Source organism: Nanorana parkeri, unplaced genomic scaffold (assembly GCF_000935625.1).
Source record: "Nanorana parkeri isolate BGI_ZX_2015 unplaced genomic scaffold, ASM93562v1 scaffold18, whole genome shotgun sequence".
Lineage (NCBI taxonomy): Eukaryota > Metazoa > Chordata > Amphibia > Anura > Dicroglossidae > Nanorana > Nanorana parkeri.
The window spans coordinates 3498884-3520630 of record NW_017306286.1 but is presented as its reverse complement, the minus strand read 5'-3'; the positions used below and the strand labels follow the sequence as shown (position 1 = coordinate 3520630).

Below are 21747 nucleotides of genomic sequence, written 5' to 3'. Positions count from 1 at the left end.
AAAAAAAAAAAAAAAAAAGCCTGGAATTGGGATTTAAACATTACTTACCCTGACAAAACGGAGATTTAAGGAATCTTTGTAAAAGTACATATGATTATACTGTACAACGGTAATGATAGAAAATGATCCTTGAATCGGGTAGCAGAAATAATGCTTCACTGGATGCTTCCATTACATATATTATTTGTAATTTCAATGTGCTTGAAATCCATTTTTTAAATCCCCGCCAATATATTCCACTTAAAAGTATCCACAAATTGCAACCCTAACCCACAAAACCAAATCTGTACAGACTATTTTCTGAGAAGGGATAATCATAAACGTTATTCACAAACTTGTGTACAGAATGAACGTACTCCTACCTTTCTATAAACTTCTGAAATATCTTTCCTCGAAGGCTATCACAAATTTCTTCTATATATGGCTGTAATGACAAGACAAAGGCATGTGTGAGTGCTTCCATAAAGCAAGAATATAACAATACACTAGCTCAGCAAAAAGACACAAGAAATATGCAGTGGGACAGGATGGTGGGAGTTTAATATAAAAGGAGGTAATATGTGATTACACATTGCAAAGTTAAAAGGACCGCCATCAAAAAAAAATCTTGTATTCTAATAAACATATGCACTTAAAACATGCAATATACAGTATATATTTTTGAAACATTTTATAATGCCTTAATTTATATTTTTCTCCAAGTTTATATGCAGAACTATACTTGGCCATGCACTGAGCAAATTTCGCCTGGTTCTTGATGCACTGGCCAAAATTCACTCAGTGGGTGGCCCTGTCAGCAGCCTTCCACTCTACAGCCTTCATTTAGAATACTGTCGGGCGAACAGTGACTGCACCCAATCAGCTGCAGTCACTGTTTGGGTATTCTGACAGCGGCACACCTGCTGCTGTCGGAAAACAATAGCTCCACAAGAGATTCGTCCATCAATGCTGTTTAGAATGGATGGAGGAATCTTGATTTTTTTTTATTACAATCCAGCAGTGTATGGCCAGCTTTAGTTAACCAGCAAAAGTGTCACACACAGGGGTTGGGAATCACTAAAACACTTTCAGCCCTGGTTTACCTAGGAGTTTTTGAGCAGTTCGAAAAGCGCTTTTAACTGCCCAACACAAGAAATCCCATCATTTTCTGGCCTGAGCAGAAAAACGGCAAACAGGAAAACATCAGACGCCTGAAAAAATACAGGAGCTTCTTTGAGCAGTTTAAAACGCTTTTCCTCCCCATAGACTTCATTGGAAATGCCCAAAAACACGTGTTCTTCCATTGCCCACAATGGTTTATGAGCTGCCAATCAAAACGCACGTCTTCATGTACACGCATTAAAACGCACATACAAACGTGCACATCACGCAAATAACCGCATGCTGCTAACGCGTACAAATGCGCAAAAACAGTGCCGCCTAGATGTGAACCACAGCTCAGGGATGTTTACATATTGTATTTGGTTTATGAAAAAAACAAAAAAACACTACTGCTGCAACATCCCCCATCTACACCATTATTTTCTTTGTACTGCCCCATTAAATAATTTCACTGGTTTTAGTGGTACGGTCTGACAAATGAACAGAAACAGTGTAAATTTTAAATCATTCTTCCACGTACAGGATTTATCTATAAAAACTACAGCCATCCCTTCAATAGCACATGCATTCCCTATTTGAGAAACAAAACTGCAAGGTCATCTTTCCATAGTGCCCAGTCTGCAGACAGTAGCTTAATTTATTTGTAAAAATGAAATCCATGTGAAAGGACAAGACGATAACTGGCACCAGGCTCACTTGATACACAGAATGAACTCAGCTACCCATAAAAAAAACCAGACAAAATAATTTCACTTTGTAGAGCTGTGTTAATAGTGTAGCCATATACCATTTTCAGTGATTTGCTGCAATGTAAAATATGATTATGTACTAAAATGTACCTTTCTGGATATTAATAAATATATCCTATATTTGTTTCCGGTACAGCTGGAAATCAAATTCCAGCTGTTCATTTACTATCAGTTTTGTGACCAAAGGCAATACTTCCTTTTCTCCATACTTTATGTGAAAAAACAATAGTATGCTAAAAAATTATAAACAGAATTGTAGCTACTGTGGATACATTAAGAATTCTTAGTTCTTCAAGTTAGAAGTAACTATTAAATAATAATAACTATTAAAATCTTAAGCTGCTACCTTTTTTTTTATCATCCTGCCTCTTAGGTATAAAAAATACAGCTCAGCGAAGCTGGCCCCCCTGCAATCAGTACAAATAAAAACTCCAGTGTGTTTTTTTTAGTGCTACGTTTGTGCTGTTTTGTGCCGCAAAAATTTACATTTATGCTGTTTTTATTTTTAAGATAATAGAATTTTTTTTTTTAAGATGACATCACCCAGCCCCCCTACAACAGCAAAAAGACATGTAACCGGACTGGATGGTTAGTGCCACGTTTGTGCTTGTTTGTGCCGTTTAAATCTCCTTTAGTTTTTGCGTTATTAACTATTTATTAAAGGTCACCCAGACCCCCTACAATAGCCAAAAGGCATGAAACTTGCTGGTTGGTTAGTGCCACGTTTGTGCTGGTTTGTGCTGTAAACATTTACATTTATGATGCTTTTTTTTCTTTTAATAATAACTTGTCACCCAGCCCCCCTAAAACAGCCAAAAGACACAAAACTGAGCTGGCTGGTTAGTGCCACGTTTGTGCCATAAAAATTAACATTTGTGCTGCTTTCATTAATAGCAATTTTGTTTCTTTTTTTAAGATGGTGACATCACCCAGCCCCCCTTCAACAGCCAAAAGACATGTAACTGGGTTGGTTGGGTAGTGCCACGTTTGTGTAATTTCCTGTGTGCAATACTATAGGCTGTAGTGCCCTCCCTCTATCTAAACAACCTCATTCTTTCTCATTAAGGTTGCCCCTAATTCATCTTTCAAAATTTTCTTCCCCAAACTTGTCCTATTTCTCTCCCAGCTATAGGAATAATATTATGATCATCAAATAAATATTGTATGCTATATGCCCAAAGGTTTTTCTCACAACAGATGACACAGCCTTTAGGGCCCGTTCACACCAGATGCAGTGCGTTCCGTCCCGATTCTGGCCAGAACGCACTGCCTCGCATTGCGGTCAGCTCATTTTACTGTGGGCAGAAGTGCTTGCAGCATTTTGATCGCACCGGACCAGACCACAGGCATAATGTGCCTTGCGATCCCGTGCGGTCGATCACATTGCGGCAGAGGGTGTGGCTACGGTGCCATTCACTTCAATGGCCCGCCACGCCCCCTCCTGCCCTACAAAAAAGTGAGCCGGCCGCAATGCGAGGCAGTGCGTTCTGGCCAGAATTGGGTCGGAATGCACTGCATCTGGTGTGAACGGGCCCTCATTGTTATCTTAATGATATGCCAAATAAATCTCTGTTCTTCTCATTAGCATGATCCTCTGTTTATTACTGAAGTTTTAGCTTATTTGAGGTGATGTCATTTGTGAGAGCACAATGGTTTTTTGAATTTCTCTATTCTTTAGAATTTTTTTTCTGTTAAAAACAATTTAAAAAAATTAATACAAAATGTGAGTTATACTTTCGGAAAATTAACAAAGGCCCTTTATTTGCATTTAAAGTAAAAACATGAGAAATTGCTGAAGTTATTGTAATTGAGTCAGTCATTAACATGGTTATAAAGCAGCTACAGGTGTAGATCGCTCCTCCACCCTTTTTATTTTTTAAACACCATCCAAATGACATCTTGAAGAAGTCACTGAGCTCCAGGAAAGCAGGTCAAAGTCAGCTGCAGGAAGGACAAATCATTTCCTCAGTCTCTTTTCCACTAGTAATTACGGAGACTAAAGTTGGGTATATACATTTCTATTTTCTTCGTTCAACCTGCTGGCTGAAGAAAGAAAATAGAACAGATTCCTCTATTAACGCTTACAAGCGTTGATCGAGAAATCTCCCACTGTTCACACTGTAATCTGACAGCGGCCACCGGCCAGAAATTTTCCGACATGCTCCTTTGATCAGCTGATCGAGAGATGCTGGTCGGAAAACTGCAGACAGTGGCACCCATGCTTTACAATTTCGAAGAGTGTATACATGGCTTTACACTGTAGCTTTGTAGCAAGTCCAGGTGAGATGCAGCATATGAGGGCAGATCTATGCAAGATGTGTACACAGAGCCAAAAATTGATATGTGCCAACATTTAAATAAAGAAAGTAGATGCCGACCATGGATGATACATGATAAAGAAGGGTACCAGCCTTTAAGAGCTAATAATAACAAACACACCCAGGGCGCCATTTTGCATTGCATGTTTGTGGCAGATTTAGAACATTACATCAGCTACAATTTTAAATGGAAAGGTAATTTTTAATAACATTACATGACAAAATGGCTTGTGTGAGAATTATATATGCTATATTAGTTTTTAAAAGATTTTTTCGTTTTTATATTTTAAAAGTGGAGTTACTCTTTAACAATATATCTACATAATATAGATAATATATATTGTCTATAGATACAATAAAGGTAATATTGGTTTAATCAATTAATAATTTGTTTGAAGCTGTAAGACCAGCCAGCCTAATACATTGTAAAACCTTATAACATTAGGATGCATAATCCGCAGGGAACCCATCTTGTGCCAGGATGCTGTCACTCAAAGCATTAGGGCTATCAATGTTTTAACACTGTGCATTTGTAGTATGAGAAAACCAACATTTTTCATTAAGATCAATTAGATTCTTAGTAACACATAAGAGATTTATGTGGTTTTTGCATCACCTATTCATACATCCATGTATTATGGTCTAACCAGGCACTCACTAGAGGTATCCAGGATATAAACCATAACACGTTTGCCCCTGTATCTCTGGACTGATTATATTAGAGATCAAACATATGCATATCTGTTTTAGCTACAATGCCGAGCACATTTCTAGGGGATGTTGCACCCCTAATACAAAGTAAACATGCTTTAGTTTTAGAGGCCCTTAGAAGTAAATTGAAGTAAGCAAAAATAATTAAATTGTGAAACCCCAACAGACACAAATGCTCACTGACAAAATTAGGAGCAGTGGAAATAGCAATAGATGAGTGCTGGTTTTGACTTGCCTCCTCAGCTAGCTTATAAGATGTGCTTTGCATTAATAATATTATAATTTCTCTTTAAACTTTTAAAATCAACCACAAAAGCGGGTTAAAACCACACTCCAGCAGATTGATTATTTACACACCACACTAGGTGTGCAAGTTTTTCATGACAAAGCTGTGTGTTCTGTGCAGAGTGCAGCTGCAAAGTAGAACAATCTTACTTTGCTGCGCGCTGTCTTCTGCATGGAACACCCAGATTCCAGGCACTGAAAAGACGGAGAGATGCAACTCCAGCTGTACAGCGCTCCAGTCGCATCAACCTCAGCTTTTCACTACGCTCCATTTAGAGTATGACATGCATTTTTTTTTAAAGAATACAAGACATTTTGTGGTTGAGAGGACATTGAGTGGAGGACTTGTTTCTGGACTTGGAGAGTTTGTAGGTCCAGGTCTTGTGATTGAACTCTTAAAGCGGAGAGAAACCGTCCGTCCTCCTAAGGCCACTAGCAGAAAACTGATCTTTCCGAGAGTGGAAGAGAGAGTAATGCAGGGCTGTCCTTACAGCTTTGGCAGTGTCAAATCTCCTGAAGGCAGCTGCATAACCCATGGTCTAAGCCCAACATCCGCTGTCCTTTAATTGATTACAAAAACAAAAAAAAACTAAGTCTATTTTACAAGACAGATGAATGCCATTTCTTACCTGAAATAGAGTAGGGGGCACTTGTTTCTTTGCAAGGTGGGCCTGAACATGGTCTACAGCTTGCTTGGAAAATGGCTATGGATTGAAATATAAACAAAGTTATTTCCTCGAATATGAGAAAAATACATACTGGCATGTGTAATGTATTTCCATAATCAATAAATTATTTTTCAAATGACAACTTTTAACATTGTTTGCATGGGTGGGTCACAGATAACTGCATTTTCCATTTCTAGACAACTTAAATTGATCCTACACTCAAACGTTAAACTAGAACAATCTTGCTTGGATGGCCATTGCTGAAGAAAATCCTTCTCCAGGTTCCCTGCAGTGGAGGAGATACTACCAAAATCATAGGTATTTAGTCAAGTGACTTCTCTTGTTCTAGGTCTCTCTTCATACTTTCCTCAGTTCTAAAGTTGCAGCATGTAAAGACTACAAATAAGTAGCAATATCACCCAAATGACTTAGGCTTTAAGCTTGAAACCAATCGTTAGACAGACAGACCAACAGATAGAAAAATGGAGTTCAGTGAAAGAGAAAATCACAGTTACAGCTGAACCCCCGGCAGATATAAAATGTAAAAAAAATTAATGAAGCTAGGTACTCATTAATACATCATTAAATGTATTTTTCAGATGCAACCAGAATAAGAACCATACTTAGGCCTCAGTTATACTAGGACATCCCCCCCATTAGGTCCATGGAGCGACAGAAATATAAGTGGTCATTTTCTGTCCACAGGCTGGAGAGGCTGGAGAGGCACTAGTGGCATAATCACAAGCAATATTCTTAGTGAGATCCTGTCCATAATAGAAAAACTGACTGGTTCAGGGCATTGTTGGAGTGTGGCCCTGGAAAATGTGGTAGCCATCTGCTGTGTTGTTACTGACAGATGCAAGTAAAGGGCACCCTGAGATGTTGATAAAGAATATGGCTCTGCCACTACCTAAGAGAAGGCAAACTCATTTGTTCATTAATGAATCCCCCCCACCCCTCCAAAGTGTGTAGACCCCTAAACAACCTCCGTTACCGATAAATAAAAGGATATAGCTATAGATATTGGATTTAGCAAGTTGCTTGTAATTGAGCTTAGAGCAAGATTGGTAGATGCGAATACTTACATGTGAGCAAGATAGTAGCTCTTTCATAATGTATGTGTCATAAATCTGTCGACTTCTACAAAGGCGGTCCTCCTCTGAATCCAGTTTCTCATACTCTTTTATCTAAAAAGGGAGAGAGGTAATACAGAATGTCAACTGTATGTAAATTCCTGACACATCTTCATTAATTCAGGACTACAAAAGTACCACTGCACTGCACTTTATTTGACGTGCCACAGCACAAAGCAAAGTTAAAGCTTTTTTGGATGCTTGTGTGCACTGACCTGCGCACATTGCTTTCACTCTGTGCTTTAGAAGTCAATGACAACAAGAAAATTGAAAGTATTTGTTGCTGTTGCATGTTCAATTGTATGCAAACAGCCGTTAACGTGTTTATTGCCTCTTTACATATATGATGTCTGTTAGGCTGTCCATACATGAGTAAATTGCACAGTGCTCATGACAGTAATGACCCAAGGTGCAACACATTTTGCCAGTCACAGCAGCAGCCATATCTAAAATACATGGGCACTTGATGCTTTTAGTTGACTTCCATAGCATGCTGGAGATAATAGATGTGCTTTTTATGAAACTCACTTAACCACTGTAGGGGGTCAGCTCTAAATGTATAGCTTGCAGAGGGGTAGACTAGACAACAAAGTGCGTTTAAAGACTTTCCACTCGTATCATCACTGTTGCATAAAAACAAGCGAGCTTTCCCTTGCAGGGGGTGTGTGTCAGAACAGTCCAGGACACAACACAAAATTTACCCTCCTGGGAAATTATGAGACAATTGGGTCTGCTTAGACCTTCAGGCTGTTTCAGCAAAGCCTGCATACAATCTCCTGTCATGCACCGAAGGAGACGGTTTGTCACACCACAAATTATTTAACACTAAAGCAGAAGTTTGTCAGCCTCCAAAATCAGAGAAAGACTATAAAAAAAAAAGCTGCATATTTTTACAGGAGGTCAACAATTACCTTCCTTAGCTGGTAATCAGCCCATTTATGGACATCTACTCAGTAACCCTATGTAAATAAGCTGTCAAGTAGGCCAAGCTAAGTAGTGGGAATTCCATTAAGCCCTGAAACATGCCTTGGATGAAGAAAAACTGAAAACTGTGTTTTGTTATCCAAATAAGAATAGATTATAGTGAATGAAGATGAAAGCTATTTGCTGCTAAAGGCACTGAGAGGTAAGTACCTCAGAAATAATGCAGCTACTGTAATCAATGCGATAGATTATGCCCTAGATGCCTGGGAAGATTCCAGTCCTCAGATCTCTCTTAATTCTGACGCTGATGCTTTCACAGATCTGGTGACAATAATAGCAATCACATTCAGCTAAATGCCTTTTCCTAATTTCACAATCCTGCTTTTAAAAATGGCGAATACCCTATGCAGCACAAAATGGCAATGCATCGGTGACACACATTTTGTGAATATCTCAGCATCAAGTGCCATCCTTCGATGAATCATTCAAGTCTAAAAAATGTTATGTGTATAGCTAAACAATATTATAAAAAAACATGTATTGGAAAAAAAATATGCAGGCTACAATTACTGACCTGTTTTTACCTGACTCAAATGAATGACCTAGAAGTATGCAGAAAATTAAGCCAATGTGGAGTCCAAACTCCTGATCTACCTCTATATTTAGGTCAGCAGCCAGGAAACCAGGATTTACAGAGAGATGTTAGTAATGGCAATCTATAGGATTTCTCTTAAATATTTTTTAGTGCCAAGCTCAAAATCCTCGATGATCATCAAGTGGACCTAAAATGTAAAAGGTAAACTGTGCACAGTCCCATGATTGCTTGCTGTGCCCTCCCCCCAGCGTGGAGGACAGAGCTAGGGGATCCAACCAAATAATCGATAATGAGAACAGTTGACAACTATTCTCATAATCGATTAGTTGGTTGCAGCCAGGGCTGGCCTTTGGGGTGTTCGAGCTGTGCGGCCACAGAGGGCGCCAGGCGGCCGACACAGCTCGTCCACTGCCTACGGTCAGGATGGCCTCGTGGTAGGGAGGAGAGAAGCTACACCTGTCAGCCTGTCAGGACGGCCGAGCGGGTAGGAGATCGGAGCCGCTGTCCTCCTGTCAGTTTAAGGATGACAGCAGCTCTGTGCGTGGCAGAGCGGAGGATCGGTACATATCATTGATATTTACTCATCCTCTGTAAGTGAAGGACAAACACTGGAGTGATTGCCTGATCACTCCAGTGTTTGTAAATAACTGGGGACACATAGTATGAATGAACAGGATGTGATTTTCTCAATGGGGAGAAGCACTCACTACAGAGGCTCCTCCCCATTCAGAAACTGGTGATAGTAAAATATTTTACTATCAGCAGTGTCTGAATGAATGGGAAGCCTCTGTACTGAGTGCTTCCCATTCATTGAGTGCTGAGGCTGCAGAAAAAGAAATTGAGGACTAGGTGTCCTCAATTTCTTTTCTATTTTAAAAAGGTAAATGTCAGGGATTTAGACCCCTAATATTTCCACTAAGCCCCCCCCCCCCACACACACACACACACACATATTGTTAGGCATGTGCAAAGACTAAAAATTAATTTCAGATTAGATGAACGCAAAAACTAAAATAGTTTTCATTCGTTTCATCAAACAAAACAAATTTTTATGCATTTTGGGTTCAGCCATTGGTGCGTTCTGGAGGCAGGGCGCATGACGTCATATAACACCGCATGTGTTGGGCGCCACCATCTTGGTGTATATCTAGGTATACACCAAGAAGGGCGGTGCCTATATTAGCGTGTGACGTCACCTGACGCCACGCATGCATGACGTCATGCTCCCCGCCTCCAAGATGGTGGCACGTATTCGCAGAACGCTCCGGTGGCCAACATGGCGGCCGCACAGTCTCAAACAAATTATTATGTGCCTGAATACATTTTTCATATATTCCGACATATAGTAATTCATTCATTTAACATGTAGTCTGGGTTTTGTGTTCTGGTTTTTATTTTTAATTTTCTAGGTACACTTACTTGAAAAAAGGTTCTGCGTCATATCCTGACACTTTATTATTATAGACTTTATTTTAGTTTGACATTTATTGTTTGCCTTCTGTTGTTTTATTTAATAAGAATACTTATTTTGTGCCTACAAGTTTAATACCTTTGAATAAAAGTTGTACTTTTATCATACGGTACTTTTTATTATTTTTCTTTGGGGCTTAACAAAATCGGAGTCTTTGAATGGTGCAGATATTGGAAAAAAAATGGGTGTGGTTACTGAGGGGTGTGGTTACTGAGGGGTGCGCTGTAAAGCTTTCTCGCACAGGCGCCTAAAGGCCGGCCCTGGTTGCCGGCCTAGTCCCATTATCCATCAAACCCACATCTGGTATAAATGTAGTAGTATAAACCATCTATCAGAGGGCTCTAGTGCAGCTATTCAGTTAGCACAAATGCTATGCTTGGAACTGATTTTATGTTTGTGCTACGTTTCTGTCCAGACTTTGGGTCTCTCCCTGTGTCCAGGCTGTGCCTCCATTTTTGTGCTACCCTGCTGCAAGGAGATTCCGAGTGAAAAGCAGAGGACACCCTCCATGAGTCTGCAGGAGAGATGATGCTGATGGTAAAGAAGAGGAATATGAACATCTGTTGGAAGGAGAGACTAAGCCAGACATGAGAGTTGCATATGGGTCCAGAACAAAGGGAACTCTTCGCAAGGTACAAAGGTGAAAGGTACACAAAGATCCACTCAGCAGGCTCTTTTAAAGTAATGTGTATACGGTATTAAACAGTTAAAAAAAGAACATGTTTCAATCCATAAAATCTAACAATGTTGTCTAGTGAAATGCTCATTCTTTACAAATACATGTTTAATCATTCTAGATATACCAATAACATGCTTCAAGGCACAGAAAATGCATGTGTATATTGTGTATGGTGTATGAGATGAAAAGAGAAAAGATCAACCACCTAATTAAAAATGATTACAAAAGAAAACATCCAGTTCTGCAGGCTGATTTGTTTTTGAAAATTTTCATTTATGAATGATCTTCAAACCCAAAATCATTAATTTCTTCACACTACTACCTACTGCTTATGGGTAGCTAAACTTATAGTGCTTATTGCTGTGTGTTTTCAATGACAACACATTTCACTGAATTTCATGGGTTAGATATTAAAAAGGGGGCGGTATTTAATTTGTTGCTCAGTGATTCACAAAAATCTTAAAGCAGAAGTAAACCGCTGTGTGCTGGGTAGAGTATTTGCCATAATCTGCAAGTATGTACACTTAAAAATGTACCCTTCTTCAGCTCTGTGCGATGCATCTCAGGTCAAACGCCAACCGCCCCCCTTGTGCCGCCATTACTTTTGGTTTCCCAGGCATTCTCTTTAGCCATTGGGTGGCCACTGATAATGTAGATCCTGCACATGTGCACAAGAGTTACATACTCCCCAGCATCAGCCCCATTCATGGCATCTTAGAGATGATGTGAATGAGCTGAATGTGCACACTGCACAGTATGCACTATACAGTGTGCACAATAACATACAAAAAAGTTGGGGGTACCCAACATTCTAGCATTTTTTTAAAACTTTTTGCACTTTACTTCAGCTTCAAGGCCTTGTGCACAGAAATGTGGACAATTTTGGCATTTGTTATTAAAAAAAAAAAATTACATAGAAACATGTGGATCTGGAGCTACAGATGTATGCTCACAAGTGCATAGGATAGGAAAAAAACAAAAAGAGAATTGCTTGTTCCGAGTTTCCTTTAAGACGTTCTTCACATATTATGCCTACGGCTGCATGCCATGCTTCCTATTTTATACAGAGAAAATAGACTGCTTCCCATTACATGCAGAGAAATTGTACTTTTCTGTTGTAAAAGCATATTTAGCAGATGATTCATTGACCAAAACACTGAAAAACAGGACCATTTGCAAAGATTTCATTTAAATCATGCAGTTCACCAATGTACTTTCCCCCATTACTTTTAGATCAGATGTTCTACCTCTACATGGCTTCAGGCTGTGCACATTTATTTAGATTATGTAAAGTCTGGCAGAACTGATGTGGATTCTGCCATTCACGGCTTTCTAAATTTCCTAAATCAATACAAGTTCATTATGAAAGAGGATTGCATTTTAATTACTTCTAATAGACAAGCAGAAGATATAGTCAATATTATACCTGAAACAAAGCTTTACAGGATTTATTGATAGTAAGCAATATTATAATCAGCTAGACACAAATGAACTTGCTAGTCAGTCTCTGTTATGCACATGGAAGCACAAATAAGCTCTGGTTTAATAAATTACAGTAAGCAATATACAAGTTTAATCAAATTTCCCATGGCCAAGAGGAATGCATGCCCGGATACTTCATGGTCCAGATACAAAAGGTTACTTAGAGCCAGAAATAGGTACTAGAAACAATGCTACTCTAGTATTCACAGGAAAACATGCAAGGTCAATAGAATTAACAGTATGGCTTTTCCATGTGGGAAGAATATAAAATAATGGCAATGCACTGTTTATAATGACCTACAACTGAAACAAAGTCAAATGCAACTATCTATTAAATTGGAGGAAAAGACTGCATGTTACAAATGTTATTATACATAAAACCATTCTACCATATTAAGACTTGACAGCCCGCTTAAACACATTTACCTTACAACAGTCTTTGCGGTCTTTTTTTTACAATGGAAGAACCTTTAAAATAATTGTAAGGTCTCATAAAACCCATGCTAGTAATTATTTTATCAATACCTCATAGTTTATTAGCGTGATCAATAAGCTGATATATAGGGATAAATAAAAGAATAAGGTATCTTGACATGCATGCTGTATTTGACACCCAGGGCTACTCTATACATTTTGTTTCTCAGTAATTATAATGAAATGGATAATAATAATAATGGTCAGAAAAATGCAGATGGTGAATGAAACCCTGGCTGCACTACAGGATGCATACTGGATTAGTCCCAATCATTGTGCACATTTCACACAATGGGGCACAATTATCAGTGGCATCATTTTTGCACTGACATTTTAGGAGTAGACATTATTTTTATGTCAATTACAGGGGATTATTATGCGGATAAAAACGGGGTGTGTGTGTATTAAATATAAGGTCACAAACATACCATAAAAAATTAAAACAAACTTATTAGCGAAAACGAAAATGTTTCTCTATCTGGGCAAGTGACTGGACAAGCGATACATTACTATACGATTAATATAAAACCTAATATACACTGATCCACTGAAGATATAAGGGAAAATGGAAGATTTCACAGCAATTAATACAACTACTAAAATGAATACCGTACTGTATCAACACATACAGCTGCGAAAAAGGTTTTTAAACCCTTTTAGGGTAACAGGAGGACGCTAGTTTGTGTCCTCCCGTTACCCTAAGGAGAACTATGGGGAAAAACACTGACCCCATAGTTCTCCTTTAATGAAACAATGGTTCATAAAATCTGGCCTAAGTCTCTAAGTTCCATAGTCAATAGACAGGACAGTTTGCTTATACTAATGATGCACAATTGTACTTTTTTTAAATACTTTTTTTTTGCTTGTACTTAATACATGGTTTAAACTTCATGATCTGCTGAAAGCCCTTATGCGAGCCCTTATTTTCAGTAGCCCATAGAACCTTTTGTAGCAGCAAAAACCTCTTACAAATATTTCCTGAAGCTATTGATCATACTTGTTTAAAAGTAAGGACCAATTGTATTTTATTCCTTCTTAAAAAAATAGTTTTGTTAATAAACATTTTAATATTTTCTTGTATTAACCGTTTTGTTCAGGTTTGGACACTACCTTGATTACTCCAGAATACGATTTTTCTTAAGTTATTTAAAAAAAATTCTGTTAGGATTCTTTGTTGTCTGTGTCCCATTAAGGACATTTCCCTTTACTCTCTTTCCCCAAGACACTACCAGAAGTGAAAGGAAACCACCGGATGTCACCAGAACAGGTCTTCCCATTGAAAAGCTGTTATATGCTACTATATTGCACACATAACTTGAAAGCCATTGCATACTTCAGTGGTGCTGACAAACAGATGAAGGAAGAGGCGAGCACAGGTCCCCTTTGATCGAGATTACTAGGGCTTGCAAATCTGTGTGTACTCAAGACATTTATGTTTTGACACAAATCTCTTCGTAAACTATATAAAGTGTGCTGACCTCTTCCTTTACCCATTGGACCATCTCCCAAGTATTTCTGGTGACAAAAGTACAATTCTGGATTTTCCACTATTTTCTCCCCCTCTGACAATGGCGTTCTTATGTTCTTTAGCACTGCACGCTGCATTTCTCATGATCTTTGCAGGATGCCCACTGCTAAGGACAATGGCAATAGCACAGTATTTCCTTTATTTGTAGTCAATTGTCTTACAGTAGAGTGATAACCACCCAGGCCATTTTGTAGCCGTTTTTAGTTGTATGCATAAAGTTCTTTTTTTAAAGAAGAACTCCAGGAATTTTTTTAAATTAAACCTTACAGTGGCGCTACTCCCGCACTGCAAGAGTTACGTGCTTGTTTGTGTCTAGGGACCAAAAAAAAGTTATACTCGCCCAAAGCTCCGAGCTGGCTTCTTTTTAGACCAGTCCTTCCAACATCTCTTCCCCTTCTCTGCAGTGGTGTAAAGTCATGTAAATCATCAGGTCTATACACAGAATATAGATGTGATGACACTGAGGAAGATTTCAGTGCTGCAGGGAGGGGGAGAAACGCTTGGGGAGCGATGTGACAGCTGGCCAGCTCAGAGCTTCGGGTGAGTATATCTTTGTAATTTTAGCACCTAGATGCAAATGAGCACTTAACCCTTGCAGTGCAGGGGTAGCTCCACTGCAAGGGTTTATAGAAAACTTTCCTGGAGTTCTGCAAGGCCTCAGGGGGGCTGTGCAGGATCTGTGGGGGGCTCTGCAGGGTCTCAGGGAGTTGTGCAGGATCTGTGGTGGGCTCTGCCCACCAAAGACCTCGCAGAGCTCACCACAGATCCTGCAAAGACCCCCTGAGACCATGCAGAGCCCACCACAGAGCTTTGGGGGGGGGGCCCGAGTTTTGCCTTGCCTAGGACAGCCCCAAACCAGAATACACCACTGCCTTAACTTCTTCAACTAATTTAAATTAAACCCCATCCCCGCTAACCTCCACCCCTTTTAATCCAGGTGTGCAATTTCATGATGGTACAGGTTGATTGGTATTTACAGCCTTTATGTAGACATCATCCCCACTCTGCTGTAGGAGTGTAACCCATTCAAGTCTTTGGAATGTGCCTGTGCGGGCACTGCCAAAGAAGATTATTGCACCAAGACTTTACCCACCAGAGCAGGCCACAGACAGAAGTTGTCTTCTAAATCCAGAAATACCATCAAACTTCATCTAACGTCCTTTACCGATTTCTCTTTTTTTTTTAACTTTTCATGTCACTTCCAATTATATTACTTGAGAGGGATTTTCTAGCTCTTTGATTGTCTAGCATTGTAATTAAAAAAAAGATTCAGTACACAAAGAGTTAAAAAAATGAATGTTGCACTCCTTGGCTTTCTCCCACCACAGTACTGCTGTGAACTTATTTCTATAATAGAACGCAAACACTGAAAGTGGCCTTGTGGAAACTAAATCATTTAGAATAGGCCTAAAACCAAAAATTGTCAAAAAAGGCAAACCTTGTTGCCATTATTTTGCAGGGACATTGTGACTTTTAGCATAGCTAGCAGCTAACTGGTTATGAGAAAGTCAACAGCAGACATCTTTTCTCCATGGCAACAGATCGCAAAAGCACAGGTAATCTCTAAGGTATACTTCACATGTTCTAAACCAAAGGCTGCATTCTATTAGCAAGGAAAGCCCAGTGCTATACTGAGTTGCCTGGTAACCATGGGATTTCCCAAACACAGGCTGGTATTATATGTACAGCACAGGCACACTGTAGGTTGTCAAACACAACTAAAATTAAACATTTTCCTTGTTCCAATTAACAAAGCAAACAAGACCAACCCACTTTACCCACATCACCCGTACAGTATATTATACCAGGAGGAAATAAGGGCACTTTGCTAGTAGCATAGTTCGTGTTCTTCATGCTTTCATTTTTTGGTTACAAAAATAAAAAGCTAACTGATGCTATACCAAGTCATGCTTATACAAAATGATGACAGATCCATGTCATTTCCATCGACAGCTACACAGTCCTATTTTTGTGTCATACTCCATTACCTTGAAGCAATATAGAGCAATATGCAGTTTGTATCTTCAAAAAGGAGATAGAGCCAATAACACTATTTAACATGAATAAACAGTATTGCTGGTTATGACATTGCTGTATTTTTCATCGGTGGTTATTTTATGAAAAGAGTGCATTAAAGTGCAATCCTGTGAGAAAACCTGACACCTAACTAGTTATGAAATGTCTATTAGGCATATAAAGCCAGTCAGTATCTGGTATAAATGTACAGTAACCTTGTGGCTAAATAATACGATACTGAACTTTGTTCTCTAGAAGGAACATCATTATTTCAATATAATGAAATCTTGTGCAGAGAGAAACATGGAGGCGGCCACTGCTGACCTCCTTCTGAAAATGCTAGCTGCCTGACCATCTCTGGCTTTAATGGATTAAGTAATTAAAGTGACACAAAACTGAGGAGCTGAACCTTAAAAATACCTTTAACCCCTTCGTGACTGACGACGTACAGTGTACGTCGCCAGAATCGGGGCTGTTTAAACAGACTCCCGGCGACTTTTGCCGCCGGGAGTCTGTATAAACTTGTAGAGCCGACTGTCGGCTTTACAACAGAAGCGATTCTGGCGACTTACCTGTTGCCCCCCCCCACCGGACACCGTCAGAAAATATATAATGTTTGGGGGTTTTAAGTCATTTTCAGGCCTAAAATGTGGAATATAACATGGGTGCAAAAAATGAAAAAAAGGCCTCAGTCATGAAGGGGTTAAGTTCCTTAGCCATTAACAAAAAATGTATCTTATTTGTGTATCACTCAGCTGTAGATCCTCACATCATCTCCGAATTGGTGCCGACAGTGTCCTGGACGGTAGCTACGTTTGTCGCCTATGGTCCTTGTGTGTGTTGCAAAGTAGCCACCACTCCAAGCTCACTTCTGTCATAGAATGCAATCTCATGTTTAGTTCACCAATTGGTATTATGATTGTAGCCCATAACTGGCGTAAGCTTGGAGTGGTGTCTACTTTACAACACACACTTGAACCATAGGGAACAAAAGTAGCCACCCTCCAAAAGGCAGGACAGTGTCAGCACCAATTCATAGATTATTTGAGGATCTACAGCTGAGTGATACACAAATAAGATACATTTTGTTAATAGTTAGGGCTTGTTCACACCAAATGCAGACCAGATCTGCATGAGTTTCTGCACATGCAGTGCAGTGTGTTTAACCGCATTTTGTGCTGCGTTTTTGATGCGTTCTGGGCCGTTTTTGGTATAAAAAATGTTTTCCCTTTTTTAAGTTTAAAATGGGCTTTCAGTGCGTTCCAGTGCGTTTGCATGCATTTGGATGCGTTCCAGAGCAGGCAAAATAGTGCTTGCTGCAGTTTTTGTAAATGCTCTGGAGCTGAAGGCTGCAGTGTGAACTAGAGCCCAAAATACCATTGGAATACATTGGACGCAGTTTTGATCCGGTCTGTAACTGCTCTGCTTTTGGAACGTGCTTGGTGTGAACAAGCCCTTATAGTACTTGAATGCATTTTTAAAGCGTAACTCCTGAGTTTAGTGTCACATTAATGTGCAGATCATTTTTGACTGCATTCTTGCTTTACTGGCTCATTACTCCTGGGTCAGAAAGCAAAAAGGCTGAAGTCCAGGAAAACAAATATATCAAAAGAAATACATACATAGAAGTGGATTTAACTGATTGCCATTCCCCATCCATCCAGTTCGAAGATTTACACAGGTCTGCCAGAAAGAAAAGTCAGCCTGGGAAACTGATTTTTCTCTGCTGCAGTGAAAAAGTAGCAGAATTCTGATGAGTCACCTCTCTATTCTCCAGCCACCAGGTTCCTTCTCAGGGCATATGCATGCAGCATACCTGATTGACTCCTATCTACATGGTTGACTCCTATCTTCCCTATACTATTCTGAGTACTGATGTATGGGGAATTAGAAGAGGCCAACAGCAAATAAAATTCAGATACTTAGACTAGTTGCATTAAAAAATGCATATGATGAGATCAGTAATGGCTGCCCTTGTATTTCTCTCCACCCAGATTTCCTTTAATCCATTAGTGTTTGGGTACAAAGTACATTACATCTCTAAAAACCAGATTGTTTTTTGGGATAAACATATCAACTAAGCGGCAGACCAAAAACATTACATGCTCAAATTTAACATGATACTACTGTGACCTCAGTGTAATAAAGTATCCATGCATGAGGGCTTTGGATTGTTCCATTAGGGCCATCTGACTCTGAACAATACTGATTACACCTGACATATTTACCTATTGGATAATGCATGTCAGAAAAGCTCTTCAGAGAGCAGTACATTTGGCACTGTCTTATCTCTGCTTAATCAGCAGAGAAGAATAGGAATTGCTTAGCAATATTCCAACTCTACTAGGTTATGACAGTCAGCACTTGACAGCTGCAATAGTTTTGCCTATTCGCTGTTAGACATACAACTGCTTAGGAGTTTTTTGGATTGTTTGACTGTTCATGCCCATGTACGGGTACTTTTAGGTCACTGCATGAAAGAACGCAGGCAAATAAAAAAAACAAAAGAAAACAAAAAAAACACCAGTTACCTCCTCATAAAACTTGAGCTGTGGAACCCCTTCATCAATGTCGCTTGTGCAAAATTCTTTGAATAGCAGGAAACCTGTAATGAAAACAAAATGATGTTAATAGTGCAGCAATGTTCCTTTATAGACTGAAAACACAACTGCACTGTTTAGACTACGGCAAAAGCAAGATGCAACTTTTTCAGAAGAGGCTTTTCTGATAAACATACACTGTAAACATGTGCATTTGGAAAGACAGTACAGAATTGTAAATATACACTCAGGCCTTGTTCACACCAAGCACGGAGCACGCGCAGAGCAGATCAGATCAGTTGCAGACCGGATCAAAACTGCGTCCAATGTATTCCAATGTTATTTTTTGCTCCAGTTCACATCGCAGCGTGCAAGTTCCAGAGCAGGTGAAAAAACTGCAGCAAGCCCTATTTTACCTGCTCTGGATCTGCAAACGCATCAAAAATGCATGCAAATGCCTGGAACGCACTGAAAGCCCATTTAAACTTTTAAAAAAATTTAAAAAACATTTTAGTCAAAAAAGCATCTAAAAGACTAGCGTGCGTGTGCAGAAACCTGACCGGATCTGCTCTGCATTTGGTGTGAACAAGGCCTTAAAGTATGCAATGTTGTATTATCTGGGCTACTCAGAAAGGCAGTGCAAACATTCAAAATAACTTGCAATGTGCAGTAACCCACAACAGTGATAAAGTGCATCTATTAACTGAGCTAACTAAAGTAAACACAATATGGAGCACTATGGCACTTGACCTTTTGCATAGTGGGACTAAACATTCCTTCCACCTATACAAATGTATGACAATTAGCAGCCACCGAGAGTATTAATACACCTGAGCTAACAGAGTGTCATGTTATGTTTTCTTAAAGTGACATTAAAGCCAAATTTTTTTCCCCTCCCCCCCATGTAAATGTTAGCACTTACCTCAAATGATGTCTCTTATTCTGATCTTCCTCTTCTTTCCCCATGTTTTCATGTGTCCCTCCAGCGGTGCGACGTCACTCCGATCCAGCGCTGACTGCTCTGTCTCTCCGATCCAGCGGTGTCTGCATGCGGGTGCACGCGTCCATAGACTTACCTTGCGTCTCTGCTCGTCTCCCAGCCGAGAATCCGAACTGCGCATGCGCCCGCCCCAAGATCCTTTGCGGCCGTACGATCACTTCCTGATTCTGGGCGCGAGCAGCGATAACGAGGTAAGTTTAAAACCAGTTCAAGCGTTTTTTTGTTTTTTTTTAAACTTCTTGCCTATATCTACTGCTTGCTAGCAGTAGATATATGCAACAAAAAAAAAACGGAGGGTTTAGAACCCCTTTAAGAACAGTGCTACATTACCTAGGCAAGGTCAATATCATGTTATCTGAGCAGCATTAGCACCAGTCTATGATTATGGTGCCATGCTATGGCAATGACCATCACATGTCGTCACAAAAATGCTAACAGAATGTATTTAGAGATCTAAATAGTCATTATTTAGGGTATTAGAAACATTGAACCTGATTTACTAATTGAGTAGAGCAGGATCACTTTCAGAGTGAATTTTAATTTTTCTTAGTGAATCAATTGAAGACTTTTGCAAAGTTATCTGTGTTTTATTCCGTTACTAAATCAACTCCACGGACCGGAACAAGGAAAGTGAATCATAATCAGAATGTCACTTGTCACCACAAATTACACCATCATTTGGTTCTCATTAAACTGTTTTGGGATCAGTCTGAGAAAAGAAAATAGCAGAACTACTTTGAAATAGAATGGAAAACACCCCACAAATGGTAATAAGACACTTATGAGGAATCTTTAGGATACAACAAACTATGGGAGAAGGACTCTGTTAGGAGGCAACCCGTAATCCACAATAAAGGTAATTTGGAAGTTATGGATTCTTGCAAACTCTTTTTTTGTTGCAATAGCGGGTAGCCACCTGACAACAGTCTGTGGAAAAAAAGCACAAACTGTGGACTGTGTCCTCCTCTAAACAAAGTTTTGGAGAAAGAGACAAAGACAATCTTATCAATCTCATAATAACTGACAAGAACGTCCATCCAGATTTAGTGGGAATTGCGCTTGCCAAATATTGTTTTTTTTAAACTGGGACAAATCAATGACTGCAGGACACATCACTAGATAATCCATCCACTGCATTCATCTTAGCTGCTCTACAGAGTAAATGAGAAATCATGAAAAGCTGTTAGACATTCTTTCTAAAGCTAGAAATATAGGAATAATTAACAGGGAAACTACACTGTAGAGACACTACAGAGCATTTACTCACTATCTCCACGCTCCCTCACCACCCACTTTTGCTAGCGAGACTGCACAAGTTTTTGAATCAAAACTTACACAGGGCTATACATTTCCCCACCCCCTCAAATGGCAGTGCTTGGGCCTTACAACTGGCTGCTCATGCAATAAATTATGCATTGTGGAGAAGTGGGGTGGATGTTGCATATTTTCCTGTACCAGGAAATACTGGGTATTTCTCCAGACTCCAACTGTGTACCGGGCTGCCAAGGGAAGCTGTGAATGCAAGTGAATGCTCCATAGCTAGCTTTCATTTTTATGGAGCATTGGCTATCTGGCTCATGGAATTTGCCCAGCCAGTGGCAACTTGCATATTTCTCTCATCACAGGTTTCCTTTAACAGCTCCCTCAGGATAATTATCATTGGTGTCTACAGTGGCAACAGATGCTCTATTCTTCACTTCTAATTGTTGAGGTAAAAATCTGCAAGCAAAACGAGCATGCCAGGCGAATCGCTGATTGGTCAGCCACCCCAAAAGAGCACCTGCTATAACGGTTGTTGAGGGGCCCTTGATCTTGTACTCACACCGAATGTGGTGTGTTCCAGAGCGGTAGCTGCTGGAATGCAGCGCAATCCCTCACAAAATTTCCCCCTGCGTTCTGGTGTGGGAGGGGGATGGCAGTGCATTGAATTCGATGCACTGCCATGCCCCCTCCAGCCCCAGAACGCAGGGGCAAGTTTTGTGAGGGATTGTGGTGCATTCCAGCAGCTACCGCTCTGGAAAACTCTGCATTCTGTGTGTAAACAAGCCCTCAATAGTTGCCAGTACGTTGCCA

General features: G+C 39.8%; 1 protein-coding gene across 1 annotated transcript in view; it reads right to left on the bottom strand.

Annotated features, from left to right (window-relative positions):
* The window catches only part of LOC108790542 (beta-adrenergic receptor kinase 2), a 276398-nt gene that overhangs the window by 86591 nt on the left and 168060 nt on the right, over positions 1–21747 (bottom strand). The window contains exons 3-6 of the mRNA XM_018560833.1: positions 18666–18739; positions 6918–7019; positions 5794–5868; positions 363–424 (exon numbers count right to left, since the gene is read on the bottom strand). Coding sequence (XP_018416335.1) covers positions 363–424; positions 5794–5868; positions 6918–7019; positions 18666–18739 — 313 coding nt within the window. The remainder of the gene's footprint in view (positions 1–362; positions 425–5793; positions 5869–6917; positions 7020–18665; positions 18740–21747) is intronic.